The 22,791-nt window shown below is 37.4% G+C and overlaps 1 protein-coding gene across 3 annotated transcripts in view; it reads right to left on the bottom strand.

Moving 5' to 3' along the window:
• Positions 1-22,791, bottom strand: part of PCCA (propionyl-CoA carboxylase subunit alpha) — a 369,494-nt gene that overhangs the window by 204,930 nt on the left and 141,773 nt on the right. For all 3 annotated transcript variants that reach the window (XM_081815165.1, XM_081815167.1, XM_081815166.1), the window contains 2 exons: positions 16,297-16,391; positions 11,160-11,310 (listed from right to left, as the gene is read on the bottom strand). In XM_081815165.1, coding sequence (XP_081671291.1) covers positions 11,160-11,310; positions 16,297-16,391 — 246 coding nt within the window. The remainder of the gene's footprint in view (positions 1-11,159; positions 11,311-16,296; positions 16,392-22,791) is intronic.

The following is a 22,791-nucleotide window of genomic DNA, read 5'->3' as shown; positions in this document are numbered from 1 at the left end:
GCACAAGCTAAAAGCAAGTCTGGAAACAGAAGAGATCAACTACAAGGGAAAACCAAACACAGCCTAGAGGTATGAGATAATCTCAGAGAATCTTCAGTGTTGCAAAGTTGGGGCAATCAGTTATATACTCTTTACAACTATAAATGGAGAAAATGCCAGTCTAAACAGGAAGATGAACACAAATAAAATGTTAAAGGACAAGAGAATTTCTAATCTACCAATGGGAAACAACAAGAATAATTAGCAATTTAATTCAAGCAACAAATAAAAAAGGGGAAAACAGAAAAAAGGAATACTGAAATACAAGTAAAGATGAAATAAAATCAAGTATTTAAAATTAGAAGGACTAAATTTTCATACTAAAAAAGTATCAGATTGGGCTTTTTTATTTAAACTTTACAAAACACAAAACAAGTGATAAAGAAGGCTTTGAAAGAAAAAAGGCAAATAAAACAAAAAGAAGGTGATGCAACATAATAGGAGTCAAGGTGGAATTTAAAATTAAAACCTCTGAACGAGACAAAGATACTATGTAATAATAAAAGGCATACAACTCATGTAGAATAGTCAGAAACCTATACATATCAAATTATTTTACAGGTAAATATGCAAAGTAAACATTTAAAATTCAAGGAAAACTTGTATAATGAATACATATGTATATGTACAATGAAGTAATAGACGAAATTACGTAATGTCTGAAATTTTTGTTAAAATATTCCAGCTAGGGGCGCCTGGGTGGCTCAGTTGTTAAGCGTCTGCCTTCGGCTCAGGTCATGGTCCCAGGGTCCTGGGATCGAGCCCCGCATCGGGCTCCCTGCTCCGCGGGAAGCAAGCTTCTCCCTCTCCCACTCCCCCTGCCTGTGTTCCCTCTCTTGCTGTGTCTCTCTCTGTCAAATAAATAAATAAAATCTTAAAAAAAAAAAAAAATTCCAGCTAAAAGTGGCAAAAGCACAGAAAAGAAGGTATACATAAAACAATACTGCCAACATAAACATGAAGCTAGGCTACAGATTCAGGGGACTTTCCCATACCACTCTTGCTACTCTTAGTACCTCTGTATGTTTGAAGATTGCCACGTGTCAGAGACAAAAAAAACTGACACAGAGGAAGAAAAAGAAGGAAGAAAGGAAAGAGGGGGAAAAAAGGAAAGAAATAAGAAAGAGGGAAGAGCCAAAGAAAGAAATGCAAAGAGGTCTTGAATGCAAGAATATTTAGGGCAGTGAAAATATTCTGCATGATACCTAATGGTGGATACAGGTCACTTATACATTTGTCAAAACCCTCAGGATGCACAACACCAAGAGCGAACCCTAATGTAAATACGGACTTTAGCTAGTAACAATGTATCAACATTTGTATCAACATCTGTAACAATGTATTGACAATTATATCAACATTTACAATTTCATCAATTGTAACGAATGTACCATACTAAGACAACACCTTACTAATAGGGGGAATTGAGAGTGGATGGGTAAAGGGGTATATGGAAACGCTTTGACTTACTGCTCATTTTTCTATAACATAAAATTGTTCTGAAAAATAAAATCTATTTTTAAAATTATGATGAAAAACTTAATGTATCTCTAAATCAAATAGATCCAATTAAAAAAGAAAGAAATCTAGAGGAATATGAATAAAACAATCAATAACCTTCAAAAACCTTGATTTGTATTACCTCAAAAAATACTGAAAGTCTATCACAGAAGTGATTAGAACAATGCTTAAAGACCTACAACTGAGAAAGATACCAGTACAAATTGATTCACATCTGAGTTTTAATATTTAAGGAATAATGCCTATTATCACCTATATAATATTCCCACAGTTTCAAAAAATACATATAACTTTATTACTCAAATCTGGTAAAGATGGTATTTAAAAAAGTAAAAATTGGAAATCATTATATTAGCACACAAATCCAGTAAAGTAACAAAAGGAAAATCATTATGTCTAATTAAAAAAATTTTTTTAAAGATTGTATTTATTTATTTGACAGAGAGAGACACAGCGAGAGAGGGAACACAAGCAGGGGGAGTGGGAGAGGGAGAAGCAGGCCTCCCGCTGAGCAGGGAGCCCGATGCAGGACTCGATCCCAGGACCCTGGGATCATGATCCGAGCCGAAGGCAGACGCTTAACGACTGAGCTACCCAGGCGCCCCAATGTCTAATTAAAATTTATTCCAGGAATGTAAAGCAAAAGTATCAAAAGAGGCTATAATGTTAATAAACTAAAAGTTAAAGCTGTTTTCCTTATTAGTAATTGGTAGACCACTAGCAGTTTTGGCTACAACTAGAGACAAAGATAAGATCTTACAAATTTCTAGATGGGGGAAAAAAAAAACTTTAAACAAATGCTCAAGAATCAGAATACATCTCAATATCAAAAGTCGAAACTAGTAAAATGCAGGGGGGAAAAGGCCTTCAAAATGCTAATGGAAAGTTATTTCCAATCCAGAATTCTATACTCAAAACTTTAGAAGAAAATTTAGGAGAAAGTCTTTGTGACCTTAGGTTAGACAAAGATTTCTTAGGCATGACACCAAAAGCACAATCCATAAATGGAAAAAAAAAAAAAACAAAACAAAACGGTAAATTGGGCTTTATCATTAAAAACTTTTGTGTTTCAAAGGACACCATTAAGAAAACAGACAAGCCACAGGTTGGGAGAAAATATCTACAAATCATGTATCTGTATCAAGAATGTATAAAGAATTCTTAAAGCTCAATAAGAAGAAGATAAACCAATTCAAAATTAGGTAAAGGATGGGATTAGACCCTGAAACCAAAGGAAATACATGATTGACTAACAAGCACATGAAGAGAGATCTGATACCACTAAGCATTAGGGAAATGCAAATTAAAACCATAATGAGATAGCACTTCGTATACACTAGAATGGCTACCATTAAAAGGCAATAAAAAAGACCCGTTCAGGAGGATATAGAAATGTGGAGAGGGGCGCCTGGGTGGCTCAGTTGGTTAAGCGACTGCCTTCGGCTCAGGTCATGATCCTGGAGTCCCGGGATCGAGTCCCGCATCGGGCTCCCTGCTCAGCAGGGAGTCTGCTTCTCCCTCTCCCGCTCCCCCCTCTTGTGCTCTTTCTCTCTCTCAAATAAATAAATAAAATCTTTAAAAAAAAAAAGAAATGTGGAGAAACTGGAACTCTCACACATTACTCATGGAAACATAAAATGATACACCAATTGGGAAAACAGTTTGACAGTTTCACAATTTACCACACAACCAACAATTCCACTCTTAAGTATCTATCCAAGAAAAATGAAACAATTTGTCCAAAGACTTATATGTAAATCTTCACAGCAGCATTATTCCTAACAGTCAAAAAGTGGCAACAATTCAGATATTCACCAACTTGTAAGCAGATAAGATATATGATATCCACACAATGCAATTCTATTCAGCAATAAAAAAGAACGGACTACTGAAACACATTATGGCATAAATAAACCTCAAAAACATTATGCTAAGAAGTCAGACACGAACGACTACATACTGTTTGATTTCATATATACAGAATGTCCAGAAAAGGCCAATGTAAAAACTATCAAAACAGAAAGTAAATTAACAGTTGCCTGGGAGTGGAGATGTAAAAAAGGGAAGGACTATTAATGTGCACAGTATCTTCATGGGGTGATGCAAATGTTCTATTGTGCGATTCTGCTGGAGTAGCACAACTTTGTATTTACTAAAATTCACTGACTTATTGTCTTCTTCCATTTGGGCTGCTGGAACAGAATAACATGGAATGGGTGGCTCATACAAACAAATTTATTTCTTGCAGTACTCAGGCTGGGAAGTCCAAGATCAAGGTGCCAGCCAATTCAATGTCTTGTGGGAGTCACTTCCTACTTCATAGATGGCAGTCTTCTCACTCACTAATCACATAACAGAAGGGGTAAGGTTTCTCTCTGGGCTATCTTTTATGAGGTCACAAATTCCACTCGTGAGGGATCCATCCTCATAATCTAATCACCTCCCCAAAGCCCCACCTCCAAATACCATCACCTTGGAAGTTATGTTTTAACATATGAGTTTGGGAGGGATACAAACATCCAGTCTACTGCATTTGTATATTTAAAATGGATGAATGTGGCGCCTGGGTGTCTCAGTTGGTTGAGCGTCTGACTCCTGGTTTCAGCTCAGGTCATGATCTCAAGGTCCTGGGATCAAGTCCCCCTCGCCCCCCCAAGTCAGGCTCTGTGCTCAGCTGGGAGTCTGCTTGAGATTCTCTGTCCCCCTCTCCATCTGCCCCTCCTCCTGCTCACACGTTCTCGCTCTCTAAATCTTTAAAAAAAAGAAAAGAAAAAAGATTCAACCAAAGCTAGCTAAGTAAACAGACAGATAAATAAATAAAATGGATGAATGTTGCAATCTGCAAATTATACCACGAGAAAAACTATTGGGTTTTTTTCCCCAATAAGTTAATACAGAGTCATCTGCACTCATGTAAATTCTCATATAATGTAGATCCTGGGCACTTGTTCTCAAGAAGTTACTTAAAGACATATTCCAGGAAAAAAAGGGAATAAACCACAAAATGGTTTATGACAAAAATCTAGGAGAAAAAAGATCCAAAAAAGAGAAGCATAAAGAATCTTCAGGACAAAGCAGGGAAATCTCAGCTAAAAAGCCATAATACAAATGGAGACGGCAACCAATATAGACTACAGAAGATTAAAAGAAACCAAATATTTCTACAAAAAGACGAAATTGACAGAAAACTCAATGTGCCTGAATATATTCAAACATGGGACAAGTTTGTGGATAAATCAGTGACAGGCACACTGAAAACTAAGCAAAGATAATTTTTAGTGGGAGAGAAAAAATGGTGCAGGAAAGTGAAAGTAATCTTAGGTGACAACTGGACTGCTGTGAATAGCGTTCACACTGTGATCATAATAAAATCCCAAATACTGAGCTAACCCAAATCATGACAGAGTGGCAGTAGGAAGATGGGAAGTGTGCATTTGTGCAGTGGGTGTGGCAAGGTGGGAAGCTGATAGAAGAAAATGGAAGACTGAGAAAGACCTATATACATATATTGATTAAAAAGACAGAAAAAATATTAAAAGAATCAACTAAATTAATTAAAATTGGTCAGAGCCATCAATACTAGGCTCCCCTGTGAGAGGCAGGCAATAATTGTCCCTAAACAAAGGCAGAGGACAAGCAAGACCTTTCCTCCTCCCTTTCCCTCCCTAGCAGCCCTGGCTGTTCCCTGCCCAAAGCTAGAGTTCCCCACACATATCAGTTTAAAGAGCCTTCCCTCTTCCAAGTGATTTCTCATTTCTCCTTTTTCTGTTTTGTTTTGTTTTTTTCCTTTTTTGGTGGGTTTTGGTAGTTACTCAAGGGTTGCTATTGGATCAAAAAGCCAGGAACATGCTAATTCAGCTGTTTTAAACCCCATGACTTTATATCCAGGTGAAAATTTATCAATCATAAAGGTAAACTTATCACCCACCTAAGAACTCAGAAGATACAGTATCCATGGATACCTCTCAAAAATAAATTCTTGATTTTTTTTTTTTAAAGATTTTTTTATTTATTTGACAGAGAAAGACACAGCGAGAGAGGGAACCCAAGCAGGGGGAGTGGGAGAGGGAGAAGCAGGCTTCCGGCGGAGCAGGGAGCCCGATGCGGAGCTCGATCCCAGGACCCTGGGATCATGACCTGAGCCGAAGGCAGACGCTTAACAACTGAGCCACCCAGGCGCCCCAATAAATTCTTGATTTTAAAAAGAAACAGAAGAACCACCTAACCATAAGATGAATCAAAATGAAGAACTGATTAATCACAAAGCTATGGTAAGCTGCAGATGGTGACCATGAAAACAATTTAAAATACAAAATGGGAAGAACTAGGGGCACCTGGGTGGCTCCGTCGTTAAGCGTCTGCCTTCGGCTCAGGTCATGATCCCAGCGTCCTGGGATCGAGTCCCACATCGGGCTCCCTGCTCAGCGGGAAGCCTGCTTCTCCCTTGCCCATTCCCCCTGCTTGTGTTCCTGCTCTCGCTATCTCTGTCTCTGTCAAATAAATAAATAAAATCTAAAAAAGAAAAAAGTTTAAAAAAACAAAATGGGAAGAACTAGAAGAGCCGTGCCTTAAAAAAGTCATGTTACAATAATACAAAATTAATAATAAAAATAGTAAAAATGAAGAGTTAGGGGAAAAGACAGCAGGATTAAATATAAATATGCCAATTTCCATTCATTTTGGTAAAAGGGAAACAATACATTCTCTCAAATTGGAGTATAAAGAAATAGGATGATAAAAATATAAATGGTTTCAATAACCATTTTTCTTATTCAGAACATCTTTTAAGGAATTAATATCTCTGGAAAATTAGAAACATTTATCTAATACTTCAGCAATTTCATCATTTTAATATCTTTTTCTTCAGTTAAATATAAATGAAATAAGCTTATTCTAAAACATCATATGGAAAAATAAGAGTAACGAGAAAGGAATAGTCCTGTTGGATACTGTGTTATAATACAGAGATATAACATCTGAAATAGTGTGGTACTAGCACATGATTAAACAGACAGGTTAAAAAAAGAAAACAGTCAAATAAACATCTGCATACGTATGAGAATTCGGGATATAATTAAGGTGACTTCTAACTACTACAAAAAAGAATGATTATTCAAAAATGTTTGTGACAGGTAGCCATTTTTTAAATAAAAAAAATCAAATCAAATCCCAGATGGAATGGAAATTTCACCAGGAATGATGAAATAAGTACCAAAAGAAAACATGAAATAAAAATGTTTAATTTTTTAGTAGTAAAAACCTAAGTAGGGGCGCCTGGGTGGCTCAGTCGTTAAGCGTCTGCCTTCGGCTCAGGTCATGATCCCAGGGTCCTGGGATCGAGCCCCGCATCGGGCTCTCTGCTCAGCGGGAAGCCTGCTTCTCCCTCTCCCACTCCCCCTGCTTGTGTTCCTTCTCACGCTGTGTCTCTGTCAAATAAATAAAATCTTTAAAAAAAAAGGAAAGAAAAGCCTAAGTATGTTCTAACACCAGAAATGATAAGAGATTTAAAATTCAACTGTAAGATTTAAAAACAAAAAATTTCTAAATAGAAAGAAAGAACAATATACAAAGTCAAAAAGGCAACATGTGAAGGAAAAATAAATCACATCTGGGTTTGTTTGTTTTTTTTTTAATCTACATTTGATAATCTTACCAGGAAACGGTTTGTGGATGGGAGAAGAAACCAATCACTTACAGAACATCTTAGCATTATTCCCCACACCTTATTTCCATATGGGGCAATGTGATCAAGGTCTGATTTCCCTGTGCATGCAGAGGGGTAAGCAGCACAGGAAAGGAAGCCCAAAACTATTACACTCAGAACTTATGTAAGAGTTGCTGCCTTATCTGCCCTTCCTCTACCACGGGGGGGGGGGGGGGGACGACGACACACGAGCACATACAAACTTGGCTCTGGAATATATACCTATCTTTCTGAGGAGAGAAAGGGAATGTCAACAAATGGCTCTGAGGAAAAAAAATAAGACTTTCCAGCACTCTCTATCTTAAAGTTGCTATCCTTCAATCTCTGTGCCAAAAGTCTTTGGTTAGAAAGCCCTCACTCTGTAGCAATGTGAAAAATATTCATGGAGCATTGCTTCTTCATGATATCACAAATGGCTTATTGCTTAAAAATAAAGGACACCTTTAATAAGAAAACCCAGAGGGCAAAGGGGCTAATGGTCAATTCAAAGAAAATGAAATGTTAATCAACCTATGAAGAAAAATTCAACCTCACTCATAATAAGGAAAATGAAAATGATATACTATTTTTCACTAACAGAAAAAGACCAAAAGTCAAAGATCCTTTGGACTAGGGAGTAAAAGACACTGATAATACTTAACTAAATTACTAAAATTCATATTTCCCCAGAAATTCTACTTCCACACATGCAAAGTGATGATATAAAGGACATTCATAATTGTCAATATTTGCGATAGCAAAATACTGGGGAAACTACCAATAGGAAACTGGTGAAATTACAGGATTACATCTACAACTGGGTATTAAAAAATCATAAAAATGAAGATAACGCTTTAAATTAGGTATGGAACATTACCAAAGATACATTGTTAAGTAAAACAAAGGTTGCCTCCAGAGGAAAATCAAATGGTTGTGATAAAAACGTGGTATGGAGAGTGACTTTTCTGTTATATACTCTTCTGAACCATTTGGATTTTTTCTTTTCTTTCTTTCTTTTTTTTTTTTAACAAAATATTGCCAATTCTTAGTTTTACCATTCAATACGAAACTAACATTATTCAAGCAAAATCACATATAATTTAGTTAATTAAAATAGCATTTTAACAAAATTACGGTTTTTGGTAGAGTATTTCTCCAGCTCCCTACCCAACTTTCATAAACAGAAAGAAGGAAACAGGTGATATATCTACAGATACATATGTGTGGGTGGATACGTATGGGAGCTTCTACTACAGAAAATGGAAGAGACCATTTCAAGCAAAAGGAGTAACATATAAAAAGCACATAGAGGTCAAACTGAATGGCATACCCAAGAAAGAAAGAAGTCTCTCCTAACTAGTACATCAAGAATGGCACTGGCAGGAAAGAGGACTCTGAGGCAAGATGAAGGACACAGTGAAAAGGAACCTTTAAGGAAGAAGCACTATCATTAAGAAACAGAAAACTAACAACTGTGAACACAAATAAACATATACAAGGACAGCATAGATAATTCTGATAAATAAATTTTAACCAGACTGAGACCAAAACCAGTCAATTGAATCTATGCACCAAACACTTTCTCAGTGTTACATCTCTTTAAGAAGAAACTCTATTTATTTCAAATTTCACTCTTAAAAAAAAAAAAAAAAATCAAGCAAAGTAAAGATGCTATCCACATTTCTGTTACCAGAAAAAAGTGTATAACTTCTGAAGCTGGAAAAAGTGACAGTTCAATCAAGATATTTCAAGAAAGGAAAAAACAAAAAAAGAACACAGACAATTATAGCTCTCCAGGCTCAAAATGAAGCACTAATTAGAGATAACATATATCTTAGAAGATGAAGAATTTGGCAAATGTGCCTTAAGTATGATAATTTAAGGTTAGTAAAGAAATTTGAAAAAGAAACTCTACTATTAAAAGAACATTTGAATTGTTTAAATATCAGAAAGAAGTCTTTGAAATATATAAGAATGGCTTTCTGAATACAATGAAATCCAAGGTTCTTTAATCATGTTCCCATTCAGTCACAGCCTCTACCACCAAATATCCGCCCATCACACAGATGCTTCTAGAAAATCAAAATTAATTATCTGGTAACTGACAGGATTATGGTCACTGGAAGTAAATGCACAGTAAAGAAATATTACAACATTAAATGGGAGACACAAATGAATCCAAGTGTGATATTAAATAGCATAAAAGTAGGTACTATCAGATATAATAAAATGAATCTCTTCATGAAATTTTTTCTTTAAATTCATTTACACTCTTTTTTTGAGAGTATAGAACATAACTTGCTGACAAGTCATCAAGATATAAAATGTACACCTCAGTACCCAATGATTTTGACCAACTGCATAGCATTACTTGATATAAGTATCAACTTCCAGAGGTCTTATACCAAAACCAGCAATGAGACAAACTCAGAAAAGCTTATGGGTTGAGATAAATGAGCCAGAAACAAACAAAACACACACACACACACACAGTAATAAAGTGTCCTAAAGACAGCACTGGTTATTAGTTGTGTAAATTCTGATAAATACCCTAACTAAAGAATCTAGTAGCTCTTTTGTCTGGAATAAAATACAAATGTCTTGTAGACACTTTCAACTGCCTTCAGAATTATATTACAAACTAGTATTCTCATCATGGCATAATAAAGTTTCCATTTTAATCAAAAACATGATTTCCTAGCTAATTATCTAATTAGATATAATTTGTTATAAAGACATATTTTTAATCAAAATCAAATCAATCTCTAAAAGGCAAAATTCTGTCACTCCTAAAGATATTCACACCAATAAATTATAGGATAAAAAAGTGATCTCAAAGACAAGTGTAAGTTTTGGGCAACAACAACTAAGGTTAATATTTATACAAACTCTATAAGTATTTACGATACTGGTTTCAAATGCATCTAGATACCATAAATTCTGCCGTAATAAATGAAAACCAGCCCCATAGTGTGATCTTATAAGCATAATGTTGAAAAAAGAAGCAACGTATAGAAAATTGCATATTACATGAGCCCACTGATTAAAGTTTAAAAAACAGGTACAATTAATTATATATTGCTTAGGTGTGCATAATTAAAAGGAAAACAATACAGAAATGCAAGCAAGCTTTTAGAATTCAGTCAGAACAGTAACCAGCTCTAGGAGGACAGATGAGGAATACTTAGAAGGAGAAGTTGGGGCGGCGGGGGTGGGTGGTAAGAAGGGCTGGCATTTTGGGACTTGTAGATCCACTTGATGCTTACATGGATTTTTGCTATAATAATTTTTTCAGCCATATATTGGTGTTTTATGTACTTTTCTGTATGTGTGTTTTAGTTTACACAACTTAAATAAAAGGAGAAGGGGAAGAAGGAAGGAAAGCCACTAGTCCTCCGGAGACCTTGGTTGGAACAGAGGGAGCATGTCCCTAAGTCAACAGTTCCAGAGCAGCTGCTAGACTTCTCAACCTCATCCCAGTGGCAGAGGGGGCAGTTCCTCTAGAAGAAAATGAGTGTCATTCCTGAAAGTTACTCTACGTACTCTTCCTTCCTCCATCCCCTTCAAAATTTTATAAGCCCTGAATCCCGTTCTGTTTATCACATCTGACAGCAGTTCTCTTAACAGTACATGAACCCTAACCAAGACAAGTCATCAAGAGAGGTTCGAAAAGAACCAAAGAGGAATTTCCAATACGGAGTGTTAACAGTAATGAGGCAGAAGGTCTAGACACTGACCATTACATTAACCTGATACTTATCTGTCATTCCCAACAGATGTCCTAGTATAAGCATAAAAATGAAACCTTTATTTAACACTTTATGAAGTTGGACTTTTGACTTTCATAAAAACAAAAAGGAGTGGGAGAGGAAGGGTAAAGTATAGAGGCACGGTAAGGAATGAAAAACAGAGTTACCTGGAGTCTTGTATTCATTTCCAAGAAATAAAAATTCTTCTTCGAGTCCACAAGGAATTCCACGGTTCCAGCAGAGGAATACTTCACTGCTTTGGCAAGAGCTACAGCTTGTTCTCCCATTGCTCTTCGAGTCTTAGAATCCAGAAAAATGCTACAAATACAGAAAGAGTAATCAACACTTTGAACAAAAGTCATCTTTTGCGTGCACCATATAAAAATGTTCTTAAAGTTTACTCAAATGTGATCATCTGTATCAATTTAAGATTTTTATATCATATGCTTTACGTATGTTTATAATACATGCTTTCTGTCAAGTCAGCTTCAGATTTTTATAAAACTAAACATGTGAACCTCCCACATTATAGTGCAATTTCCATCAATTTTAGCACAATTAGTTGTTTTCAACCAGTAAAACTTAACATATACATTCAGAACTTCCCTAAGCTAAAATTGGGAGATGTGCCTTAGAGAGAACACATGTGTGCTGGATGAGCTTTCTTCAGGCAAGTCCTGACCAGGACCGGGGGTTCAATATTAATGAATCAACAACATGCATTAAGTAAGGTGGCTTTCGACAGAAACACACATAAAACAAGGTTAAGTCAGGATATTTTCATCAAGGCTACGTATTGATTAAAATGTCCTGACTAGAGGCTCACAGAACCTAACTCTACTTCCCCTGCGTATTCGCTAATTCAGTGTTCACAGTGACTCTGTGAAATTTAACTACCACAAACAAAAAGAACTGTATATCTAATAAATCCTCAAAACTTTTGTTTCATAATACCAAAGTTACCCTCCAGCAGGCAAATAAAGCTTAAATGTTTTCAATAAACCCTAAAAAAAAAAAAAAAGAGTATTTGTGTATTTTCATGTATTTTGCTTCTATCTAAGAAAGGTTCTAAGAAATAGAACACTGACTACTTTTCTTCCCATGGATTAAAATTTGTGGATCAAGATTTAGGTGATTTTTATAAAAATTTTATTATGGAAAAGCAAAATGAACTTCTATGCACCTGTTTCCCATGTGGAACAATTATTAATACACAGCCAGTCTTGTCTATACCGTGCACATCTACTTTTCTACCAGGCCTACCCATTTTTTTTCCTACAAATTCTATTTTAAATCAAATCCCAAATTAGATATCATTTCATCTATAGAAACTTCCATATCTGTTTCTGTAGGATTTGTAACATAATCACACTTAAAACATTAATAAGAACTTAATAGCATTTAATATTCAGTTAGTATTCAAATCTCCCTGATTATTTCAATTTTTTTCAGGTAATATCTTTGAATCAGAATTCATATAAGGTCCAGCCACTCCATTCACTTACTTATTTTTACATCTTTACAGTTCTTTTAACTTGTAATGCTCTCTTCCCCTTTTTCTAAGACAAGGATCTGCTCATTTTCCTCCCATTTCTCACAATCTGGGTTCAACCCCAGAATTGCATGGCATTTTAACATCCGCATTACATTTCTATTTCTTATAAACTGCTGGTTAGATCTAGAACCCTGAATAGATTTCAGGTTGGAATGGGGGAGGGGGAAGCAAGAGAACTTCACAGAGGGGAAGTGTACCTCCTAATGTCTCCCCTTTGGTGGTTAGGATTAATCATTGGGTAAAACAGTTCTGCTTCAACCTAATGGATATAGGCATAGATGACATTTCAATGCTAACTAGTTGACAAAATTAATACAAAAAAAGAAACCCAAAATTAACATAATAACATTTGGAGAATCTCAAAGACAGTGGAGTGAAACTATTTTTGTACTGTCTGATCTTGTCCTTTCTCTAGTCATAAACTCTGTTAGTAACACTCAGAGCTATAAGCAACCTCATCATTGCACTCAAAACAGAGTAGTAAATTCAATTTCTAGAAACTGAAAACTGAAAATTCCACCTATTTAAGATTTTACAAATAATAATATACAAATACCTATCAAGTCACTATTAATGACCAGTTCTCATTTGGGGGTTTGTCTTTTGCTGTTTTTGTTCCTACTGCTTTAAATTTTCCTCTTTTTCTCTCAATTAAATGAGTTCAAATGAAAAACCTGTATTTCTAGAGAAAGAGAGAGGAAACAAAAATAATAGTTCAAGGTTCCTAGTCTGTGTAAGATTTTTATCCCAGGTAAAATCTGAATGGGTTTTAAATAAAAAGTTAATTACATTGGAAGCAATAAGAAGAGAACACAAACTGGTAAAAGTGGGTATGTCAGAGACTATCACTGTTCTACCAGCAACCCTGTACCCTTCTTCCACACAACTAAAATTTTAGCAGAGAACATGGTTACTTAATTAAAAAAAAGACATTTCCCAACTTCCCTAGCAAAGTCCCTAACTTCAGATCACTACCAAGCAATCAGCACTAGTAGGTTCTGGGGCCCTTCCTTAAACATACAGGTAGAACATTCCTTTTGCCTCTTCTTCCTTCTCTCTTTCATCCTGGTGCTGGGCCATGAGATAGGGTCACGCCCCATGTAGGCCACAGTGGACTGTTCTTCACAGCATGGTGGCTGGTTTTTAAGTAAGTGTCCCAAGAGACAGGAAATGGAAGCTGGAAGTTTCCTTAGGCCTGCACACAGCATCACTTCTGTGCAGTCTATTCTCAGAGCACAGAATCAAGGGGAGGGCACAAAGATCCCTACCTCCACTCATCAACAAGAGAAGTGGCAAAAAACTTGGAAACCACGTCTTAAAACTCCCACGCTATACTGTATATTTAAAACCTAATATAATTAAAGCAGGACTTGCTTTGTGCCATTATCCTGTAATTAAAAATTCACTCATACTCACACCTCTTTAAAGAAACTATACATACATATCAAGGCACAATGGTTATGACTAGGTTACAACTAGCTATACTCCTTATTGCCTGATTATTAAAAATGACGATGTACACTCAACTGGGGGATTTTTAAGGACACAGAGACAACTAGAATATATACAAATACCAACCTAGCATCAAATTAGAAATGAAGTTCCATGAAATTGCTACACTAAACACATCTAAAGGTAGCTTGGAGAAGGGCCCAAAATAGTTCTGATAAATCAAGGAATTACTTTTTTTATTATTATTATGAACATACAATATATTATTTGTTTCAGGGGTACAGATCTGTGATTCATCAATCTTACACAACACACAGTGCTCACCACAACACATATCCTCCCCAATGTCCATCACCCAGCCACCCCCATCCCTCCCACCCCCCTCCACTCCAGCAACCCTCAGTTTATCTCCTGAGATTAAGCGTCTCTTATGGTTTGTCTCCCTCTCTGGTTTCATCTTGTTTCATTTTTTCCTCTCTTCCCCTATGATCCTCTGCCTTGTTTCTTAAATTCCACGTATCAGGGAGATCATATGGTAATTGTCTTTCTCTGATTGACTTATTTTGCTTAGCATAATACGCTCTAGTTCCATCTACATCGTTGCAAATGGCAAGATTTCATTTTTGATGGCTGCATAATAGTCATGTGTGTGTGCCCGTGTGTGCGTGTGCGTGTGTACACACACCACATCTTCTTTATCCATTCATCTGTCGATGGACATCTCGGCTCTTTCCATAGTTTAGCTATTGTGGACATTGCTGCTATAAACACTGGGGTGCGAGTGCCCCTTCGGATCACCTAGGGTAAATACCCAGTAGGGCAATTGCTGGGTCATAGGGTAGCTCTATTTTCAACTTTTTGAGGAACCTCCATACTGTTTTCCAGAGTGGCTGCACCAGCTTGCATTCCCACCAAGTGTAGGAGCGTTCCCCTTGCTCCGCATCCTCACCAACATCTGTCGATTTCTGACTTAATTTTAGCCATTCTGACTGGTGTGAGGTGATATCTCATTGTGGTTTTCATTTGGATTTCCCTGATGCCTAGTGATGTTGGGCACATTTTCATGTGTCTGTTGGCCATTTGGATGTCTTCTTGGCGGAAATGTCTGTTCATGTCTTCTGCCCATTTCTTGATTGGATTATTTGTTCTCTGGATGTTGAGTTTGATAAGTTCTTTATAGATTTTGGATACTAGCCCTTTATCTGATATGTCATTTGCAAATATCTTCTCCCATTCTGTCGGTTGTCTTTTGGTTTTGTTGACTGTTTCCTTTGCTGTGCAAAAGCTTTTTCTCTTGAAGTCCCAATAGTTCATTTTTGCCTTTGTTTCCCTTGCCTTTGGAAACGTGTCTAGGAAGAAGTTGCTGCAGCTGGGGTCGAAGAGGTTGCTGCCTGTGTTCTCCTCAAGGATTTTGATGGATTCCTGTCTCACATTTAGGTCTTTCATCCATTTTCAGTCTATTTTTTTTTATATGTTATAAGGAAATGGTCCAGTTTCATTCTTCTGCATGTGGCTGTCCAATTTTCCCAACACCATTTGTTGAAGAGACTGTCTTTTTTCCATTGGACATTCTTTCCTGCTTTGTCAAAGATGAGTTGACCACAGAGTTGAGGGTCCATTTCTGGGCTCTCTATTGTGTTCCATTGATCTGTGGTCTGTTTTTGTGCCGGTACAATACTGTCTTAATGATGACAGCTTTGTGATAGAGCTTGAAGTCTGGAACTGTGATGCCACCAGCTTTGCTTTTCTTTTTCAATATTCCCCTGGCTATTTGGGGTCTTTTCTGGTTCCATATGAATTTCAGGATTATTTGTTCCAGTTCTGTGAAAAGAGTTACCAGTATTTTGATAGGGATTGCAAATCAAGGAATTTTGAAAAACTGTGCTCCAGAAGCCTTTTGATGGTAGGATAAATTCAAAACGTCAGGGTCAACTTTATGAAAACTTCACCAACAGAAGATCCTAGAAGGCATGTATCCCTAGACATTATGTAAGACCAGAAAACACCAGCAAGGTCTCTATTACCTAGAAGCTCATGGAAGTCAGGGTTGGCTATCCACCAAACTCTCTCCTCTAGCAAAACCCCACCTTTTTTTCCCAAGTATTCTCACACGTCATGCACTTAAGCACTGAGGATGAGATCAAGTGGCAAATTCTTAATTATAAAAATATACACTAATAGATTCTACCATGACGATTCCACCGAATTGCTACTGAAGCAATTTTAGCCAATAATGGGAAAGAAATATGCTAAACAAAATCAGTCTATTACGAATATTCATTATGAAAAACTCTTACCTTGGTGCTTCCTCCACCACTTTCTGATTTCTTCGCTGAACTGAGCACTCTCTTTCATTGAGCCACAATGCATTCCCATGTTTGTCACCTAAAATCTGACAGAGCAATACCACTTGAAAAATTATACAGCCATACCTATAGAGTATGTGCCCAAGTAACATTTCCACCACGCAACACCCCCTGGTTTTTACCACTCGAAGCTCCCAGAACACATGTACCTCTCAATTATGTTCCTCTTTTGGTTGATGTTAATAGAGGAAAACTTTATTTACAACCCTGAAACTCACTAAAATGTTTTAAAAAGACTTGAGGAAAAAATTCACACACCATATTTCACCCAGTGCACTGGCATATAACATCAATTATACAAATTTTGTGAAGGACATTGAGTGTCAATAAAGGAAATATACATTCTAGACATCAGTGGTGCTTCAGGAAAACCGTGTTATTACAAACATCTGTTTGTTTTTAACATAATTACATGTCTGTTGATCAGGAAATGCTATTTACATCCAATATTACTCTGTTACTTATATACGGATGTTTTTACTGTGCTTTATTTTTGTTACAGAAACTGATAAAAGGTCTGGGATTAACATGTAACACATTATGATTTTTCCCATTTGTAATACTGAGAAATAAGCTGGAGTTGCCAGATAAAATAACAGGACACCCAGATGAATATGAATTTCAAAGACTTATTTATTTTTAGAGAGTGCGCACACATAGTGGGGGGCAGGGCAGAGGGAAGGAGAATCTCCCCACTGAGCACAGAGCCAGATGCAGGGCTCAATCTCACGACCCTGAGATCCTGACCGGAGCTGAAACCAAGAGTCAGACGCTTAACCAACTGAGCCACCCTGGCACCCGTGAATTTGAATTTCAAATAAACAACAAAAAATCTTAATAAAAATAGGCTCCAGGGGTGCCTGGGTGGCTCAGTTGGTTAAGCGACTGCCTTCGGCTCAGGTCATGATCTTGGAGTCCGTGGATCGAGTCCCGCATCAGGCTCCCTGCTTGTCAGGGAGTCTGCTTCTCCCTTTGACCCTCCCCCCTCTCATGTGCTTTCTCTCTCCCTCAAATAAATAAAATCTTTAAAAAAATAAATAAGTAAATAAAAAATAAAAAAATAGGTTCCAAATACTTATTGGGACATACTTCCACTTAAAAACAAATACTGTTTATCTGAAATTCAAATTTAACATGTATCTTACCAGCTAAATCTGGTAACCCTAAAACATGCTCTTGGTGAGTATTTTTGCACAGAATGTTTGCTTTTGGGAACAGATTAATCTATTTTCATGATTGAGGAGTAGTTACATATTACTGAATGCATATATTAAGTTCACAGAAATAAAAGCTATTCTAGAAGCCAAAAGGCTAGGCAATAAAATTATTGCCTATTACTCCAAACTGCTATGCAACTTCTTTGGGCAAGTCACCTTTTTCCCTTATGCATTATCAACAGCAGATACGATCATCTTAATACTTTATATGGTGCCAAAAATATAAAATAAAAAAGACTGGGCGCCTAGGTGGCTCAGTTGGTTAAGCGACTGCCTTCGGCTCAGGTCGTGATCCTGGAGTCCCAGGATCGAGTCCCGCATCGGGCTCCCTGCTCGGCGGGGAGTCTGCTTCTCCCTCTGACCCTCCCCCCTCTCATGTGCTCTCTCTCATTCTCTCTCTCTCAAATAAATAAATAAAATCTTAAAAAAAAAAAAAGATCATGGTTACAGTAAACTATAAAATGAGTAGCTAACATATGATGTAAACTTAATTTTTAGTAATAAAACATATCTAAATCTCAAGAATGATTCCAAGCAAAGGAAAATACTGCAGTAATGAAATGCCGAGAAGTTGAAATTTTATTTTTAAGTCTCAAAGGTGGCTGCATGAAGTACAGTCTAAAAAATACCGTAACACTAAAAAATACTTTAACACTAAATTTATGCTACTTCATTTCATCCTAGTTGACAAGAAGGTGAAAGCAGACTGTGTGTCCAAGAAATAAAGCCATAATAACCAAGAATTCTCAGAAATATTTCTAACTGTAAAATACTAGATTCATATATAGAATTACATTTGTTTTCCCCTAAAGTCTGTGTAGTCTCCTAATTCTTTTTAAAAAATCTTGGCATGGGGGCGTCTGGGTGGCTCAGTTGGTTAAGCGACCAACTTGATTTTGGCTTGGGTCATGATCCCAGGGTTGTGAGATTGAGCCCCCAGTGGCTGCAGGGCCTGCTTAAGATTCTCTCTCTCCCACTGCCCAGGCCCTTGAAAGCATGATCATGCGCTCGCGCTCTCTCTCTCTCTCTCTCTCTCTCTCTCAAAAAAAGGAAAAAAAAGTTTTGTTTTTTCCTAAGCATTGAACAAAAATAGTATTTTTAAAGATTCATTTATTTGTGAGAGAGAGAACGCAACTGGAGGGGAAGTGTGAGAGGGAGAGGAAGAGAAAGAATCCTCAAGCCGACTTCCTGCTGAGCACGGAGCCTGACCCAGGGTTTGAACCCAGAACCCTAAGATCATGACCTGAACGGAAATAAAAAGTTAGCTGTGTGGGGCGCCTGGGTGGCTCAGTCAAACATCTGACTTTGGCTCAGGTCATGATCTCAGAGTCCTGGGATTGAGCCCCGCACCCCAACAGGTTCGACGCTCAGTGGAGAGTCTGCTTATCCCTCTCCCTCTGCCCCTTTCCCTGGTCATGTTCTCTCATAAATTTTTTTAAAATAAAAAATAAAAAAAGAATCGGCTGCTTAACTGACTGAGCCACCTAGGCATCCCTCAACAAAAATAATTTGACAATGATTTATTCCACTAAATAGAGACTAAGTGACCAGACAATATAAAGAGTGCCTGTAAGGGAAGTTAATCCTTAAATCCCTCATGAGTTTTGTTTTGTTTTTAAGATTTTATTTTTAAAAGATTTTATTTATTTATTTGACAGAGAGAGACACAGCGAGAGAGGGAACACAAGCAGGGGGAGTGGGAGAGGGAGAAGCAGACTCCCCGCTGTGCAGGGAGCCCGATGCGGGGCTCGATCCCAGGACCCTGGGATCACGCCCTGAGCCGAAGGCAGACGCTTAACTGACTGAGCCACCAGGTGCCCCAAGATTTTATTTTTTAAGTAATCTCTATACCCTATGTTGGGGCTTGAACTCACAACCTAGAGTTCAAGAGTTGCATGCTCCACTGACTGAGCCAGTCAGATACCCCCCATCATAAGTTTTATTTTCTTTTACTTTTAATATAGCCTTTTACCAATGTGCAGGTACTCAATGTGGAAAATCTCCCAAATACACTGCTTACTGAAAAAAGCATCATGGTAACAGAGTGTCCACATAATGCAAGCCACTCAGCATCCCTGGATCCAACTCACAAAGTGCCAGTAGTGCCCAGGTTGAGAAACACAGGTTTCCACCCCTCAGAGTGGTGCCACCGCCACCACCAGTGGAGAGTCGGCGTAAGAAAGGACACAGTAGGCGACAGCCCCTGTGTAAAAATAGTAAGTGATACACATATATACTTCACAATAGGATACAGCAGGATGTAACGGTGCCTGCTTCTAGGGACAGAAACCAGGGGGCTTGGAGACAAGGACCTGGAGACAGGGGTGAAAGGAATGCTCACTTTTCATTGGATGTCCTTTTTTGTGTGCACAAATTACCTCATATAAATAATTAAATACATGCAAACTGAGAAAAATAATTTTTAAAAAACATAGATCAGATATGGCAAACATCTGTGTTACCTATTTAAGTTACTAGGAGACACTTTCACCTATGTTTAAAATTATCACCTAGGGGGCGCCTGGGTGCTCAGTCATTAAGCGTCTGCCTTCGGCTCAGGTCATGGTCCCAGGGTCCTGGGATGGAGCCCTGCATCGGGCTCCCTGCTTGGCAGGAAGCCTGCTTCTCCCTCTCCCCCTGCTTGTGTTCCCTCTCTCACTGTGTCTCTCTCAGTCAAATAAATAAATAAAATCTTTAAAAAAATAAAAAAATAAAAAATAAAATTATCACCTAGATTATATGGCACGGCTAATGAAAATAAACTACAAGCTGATGTAGATCTCTAATTACTTAATACAACCTAACACTTATTGAGTGTTAGTAATGTGAAAGACAATGGCCTAGTTGCTGGAACCAACAAATGAATAAGATCTACTAACTGCCTTCAAGTACTTCTTGGTCTATTTGAAAAGTCAGACAACTCAAGATAAAATCAATGGTCATCTAACAAATATGTAACAGAAGAGGAATACAGAGAAGGGGAAAATTAATTTTGCCTCTACAACCTTACAGGAAGGATAGCCCAGGTATCTCCCCTAGGTTACAGACTTAAATATCCAACAGTCTACTCAACACCTACACTTTGATATCTCAACCTTGTTTCTCCAAAATCACACCCTGATCTCCTCCCCAAAACATGCACCTCTCAGTTTTTCCCACCGCAGTAAAAGATAGTCCTAGTCTTCTAATTCCTCAGGCCCAAACCCTAAAGCCATCTTTGATGCCTTATGCTTTCTCTTATACATCACATCTGATCTCTTAGAAAATCTGGTCTACCTTCACAGAGTATCGAGAATTCAGTCACATCTCACCACCTCCTCTACCAACACCCTGGCCCAAGCTGCCATCATCTCTCACCAAGAATTACAGCAAACAAAAATAAAAACCAAACTCCTATGAGATTCTCAGCTTCAAATGGTGGTTTTCCAATACAAAGTAAGAGCCAATGACTAGTATGTGCCTCCTGTTTTCTTCCTTTACCTTGTTGGTTGGGGTATTTATTGCAGTGTCATATCCTTTTCTCATCGCTGTAAGTTTGATGAGCAGGTGTCACACTGCCTTCAAATACAGAGGTCTTTGCATCAGAAAAACTGCTTTTAAGGAACCATATACAAGAAGTCTCACCCATAGCTGGGCCAAGTTTGAAGGCGAGATTCTGGTCTTGGCAGATGGTTATATTCTACTTACAGAAGGACATGATCATTGGGGGGGCTGGTCAATGGGCTGTGCTAGACCATATCCAAAGTCGGCCCCCACATTCAATAAGACATTAAAAGAAATCATTCACCACGGTCATGTGGAATTTATGTCAGGGATGCAAGGATGGTTCAATATTCACAAATCAACGTGATACATCACATTAACAAAATGAAGGAGAAAAATCACATGATCATCTCAATAGATATAGAAAACGCATTTGACAAAATTCAGCATCCATTCATGATAAAAACTCTTAAAGTGGGCTTAGAGAGAACATACCTCAACATAATAAAGGCTACATGTGAAAAACCTGCAAGTAACAGCATACTCAGTGGTAAAAAACTGAGAGCTTTTCTCTAAAATCAAAAACAACGTAAGGATACCCAGTATTGACACTTTTATTCACAAAATCCTGGAAGTCCTGGCCACAGCAATCGGACAAGAAATAAAAGGCATCCCAACTGGTAAGGAAGAAGTTAAAACTGTCACTATTTGCAGATGACATGATACTACACACAGAAAACCCTAAAGACTCCACAAAGCAACTATCAGTGGTAATGAATTTATTCAGTAAAGTTGCAGGACACAAAATTAGTATCTAGAAATCAGCCACATTTCCATACAAGAATGAAGTAGCAGAAAGAGAAATTAAGAAAACAATTCCAGTTACAATTGCACTAAAAAGAATAAAGTATCAAGGAACAAAATTAACCAAGGAAATGAAAGACCTGTACTCGGGAAACTATAAAACACTAATGAAAGAAACTGAAGATGACACAAATATAAAGCTATTCCATGCTCATGGACTGAAAGAATATTGTTAAGATATCCATAGTACTCAAAGCCATCTACAGATTTAATGCAATCCCTACCAAAATACCAACAGCATTCTTCACAGACCTAAAACTAATAATCCTAAAATTTGTATGGAATCACAAAAGACTCCGAATAGCCAAAGCAATTTTAAGAACAACAAAGCAGAAGGTATCGCAATCCCAGATTTCAAGATATACTACAAAGCTATAGTAATCAAAACAGTATGGTACTGGCACAAAAACAGACACATACATCAACAGAACAGATGGAGTGCCCAGAAATAAACCCATGATTTTATGGGCAAGTAATCTATGACAAAGGAGACAAGATTATACAATGGGAAAAAGACGGTCTCTTCAGTTAATGGTGCTGGAAAAACTGGACAGTTACATGTAAAAGAATGAAACTGGACCACTTTTTAACACCATACACAAAAATAAACTCCAAATGAATTAAACGGCCTGAATGTGAGGCCTAAAACCATAAAAATCCTAGAAGAGAACACAGGCAGTAATTTCTCTGGCATCAGCCACAGCAACATTTTTCTAGCTATGTCCCCGAAGGCAAGGGAAACAAAAGCAAAAATAAACCATTGGGACTACACCAAAATAAAAAGCTTTTGCACAGCAAAGGAAACCATCAACAAGAAAAAAGGCAACCTACTGAATGGGAGGAGATTTTGCAAATGATATAT

Source organism: Leptonychotes weddellii, chromosome 3 (genome assembly GCF_054177405.1).
Source record: "Leptonychotes weddellii isolate Sample4059 chromosome 3, ASM5417740v2, whole genome shotgun sequence".
Classification (NCBI taxonomy): Eukaryota; Metazoa; Chordata; class Mammalia; order Carnivora; family Phocidae; genus Leptonychotes; species Leptonychotes weddellii.
Note: the sequence above shows the minus strand (reverse complement) of the source record. Positions and strands in the feature narration are given on the sequence as shown.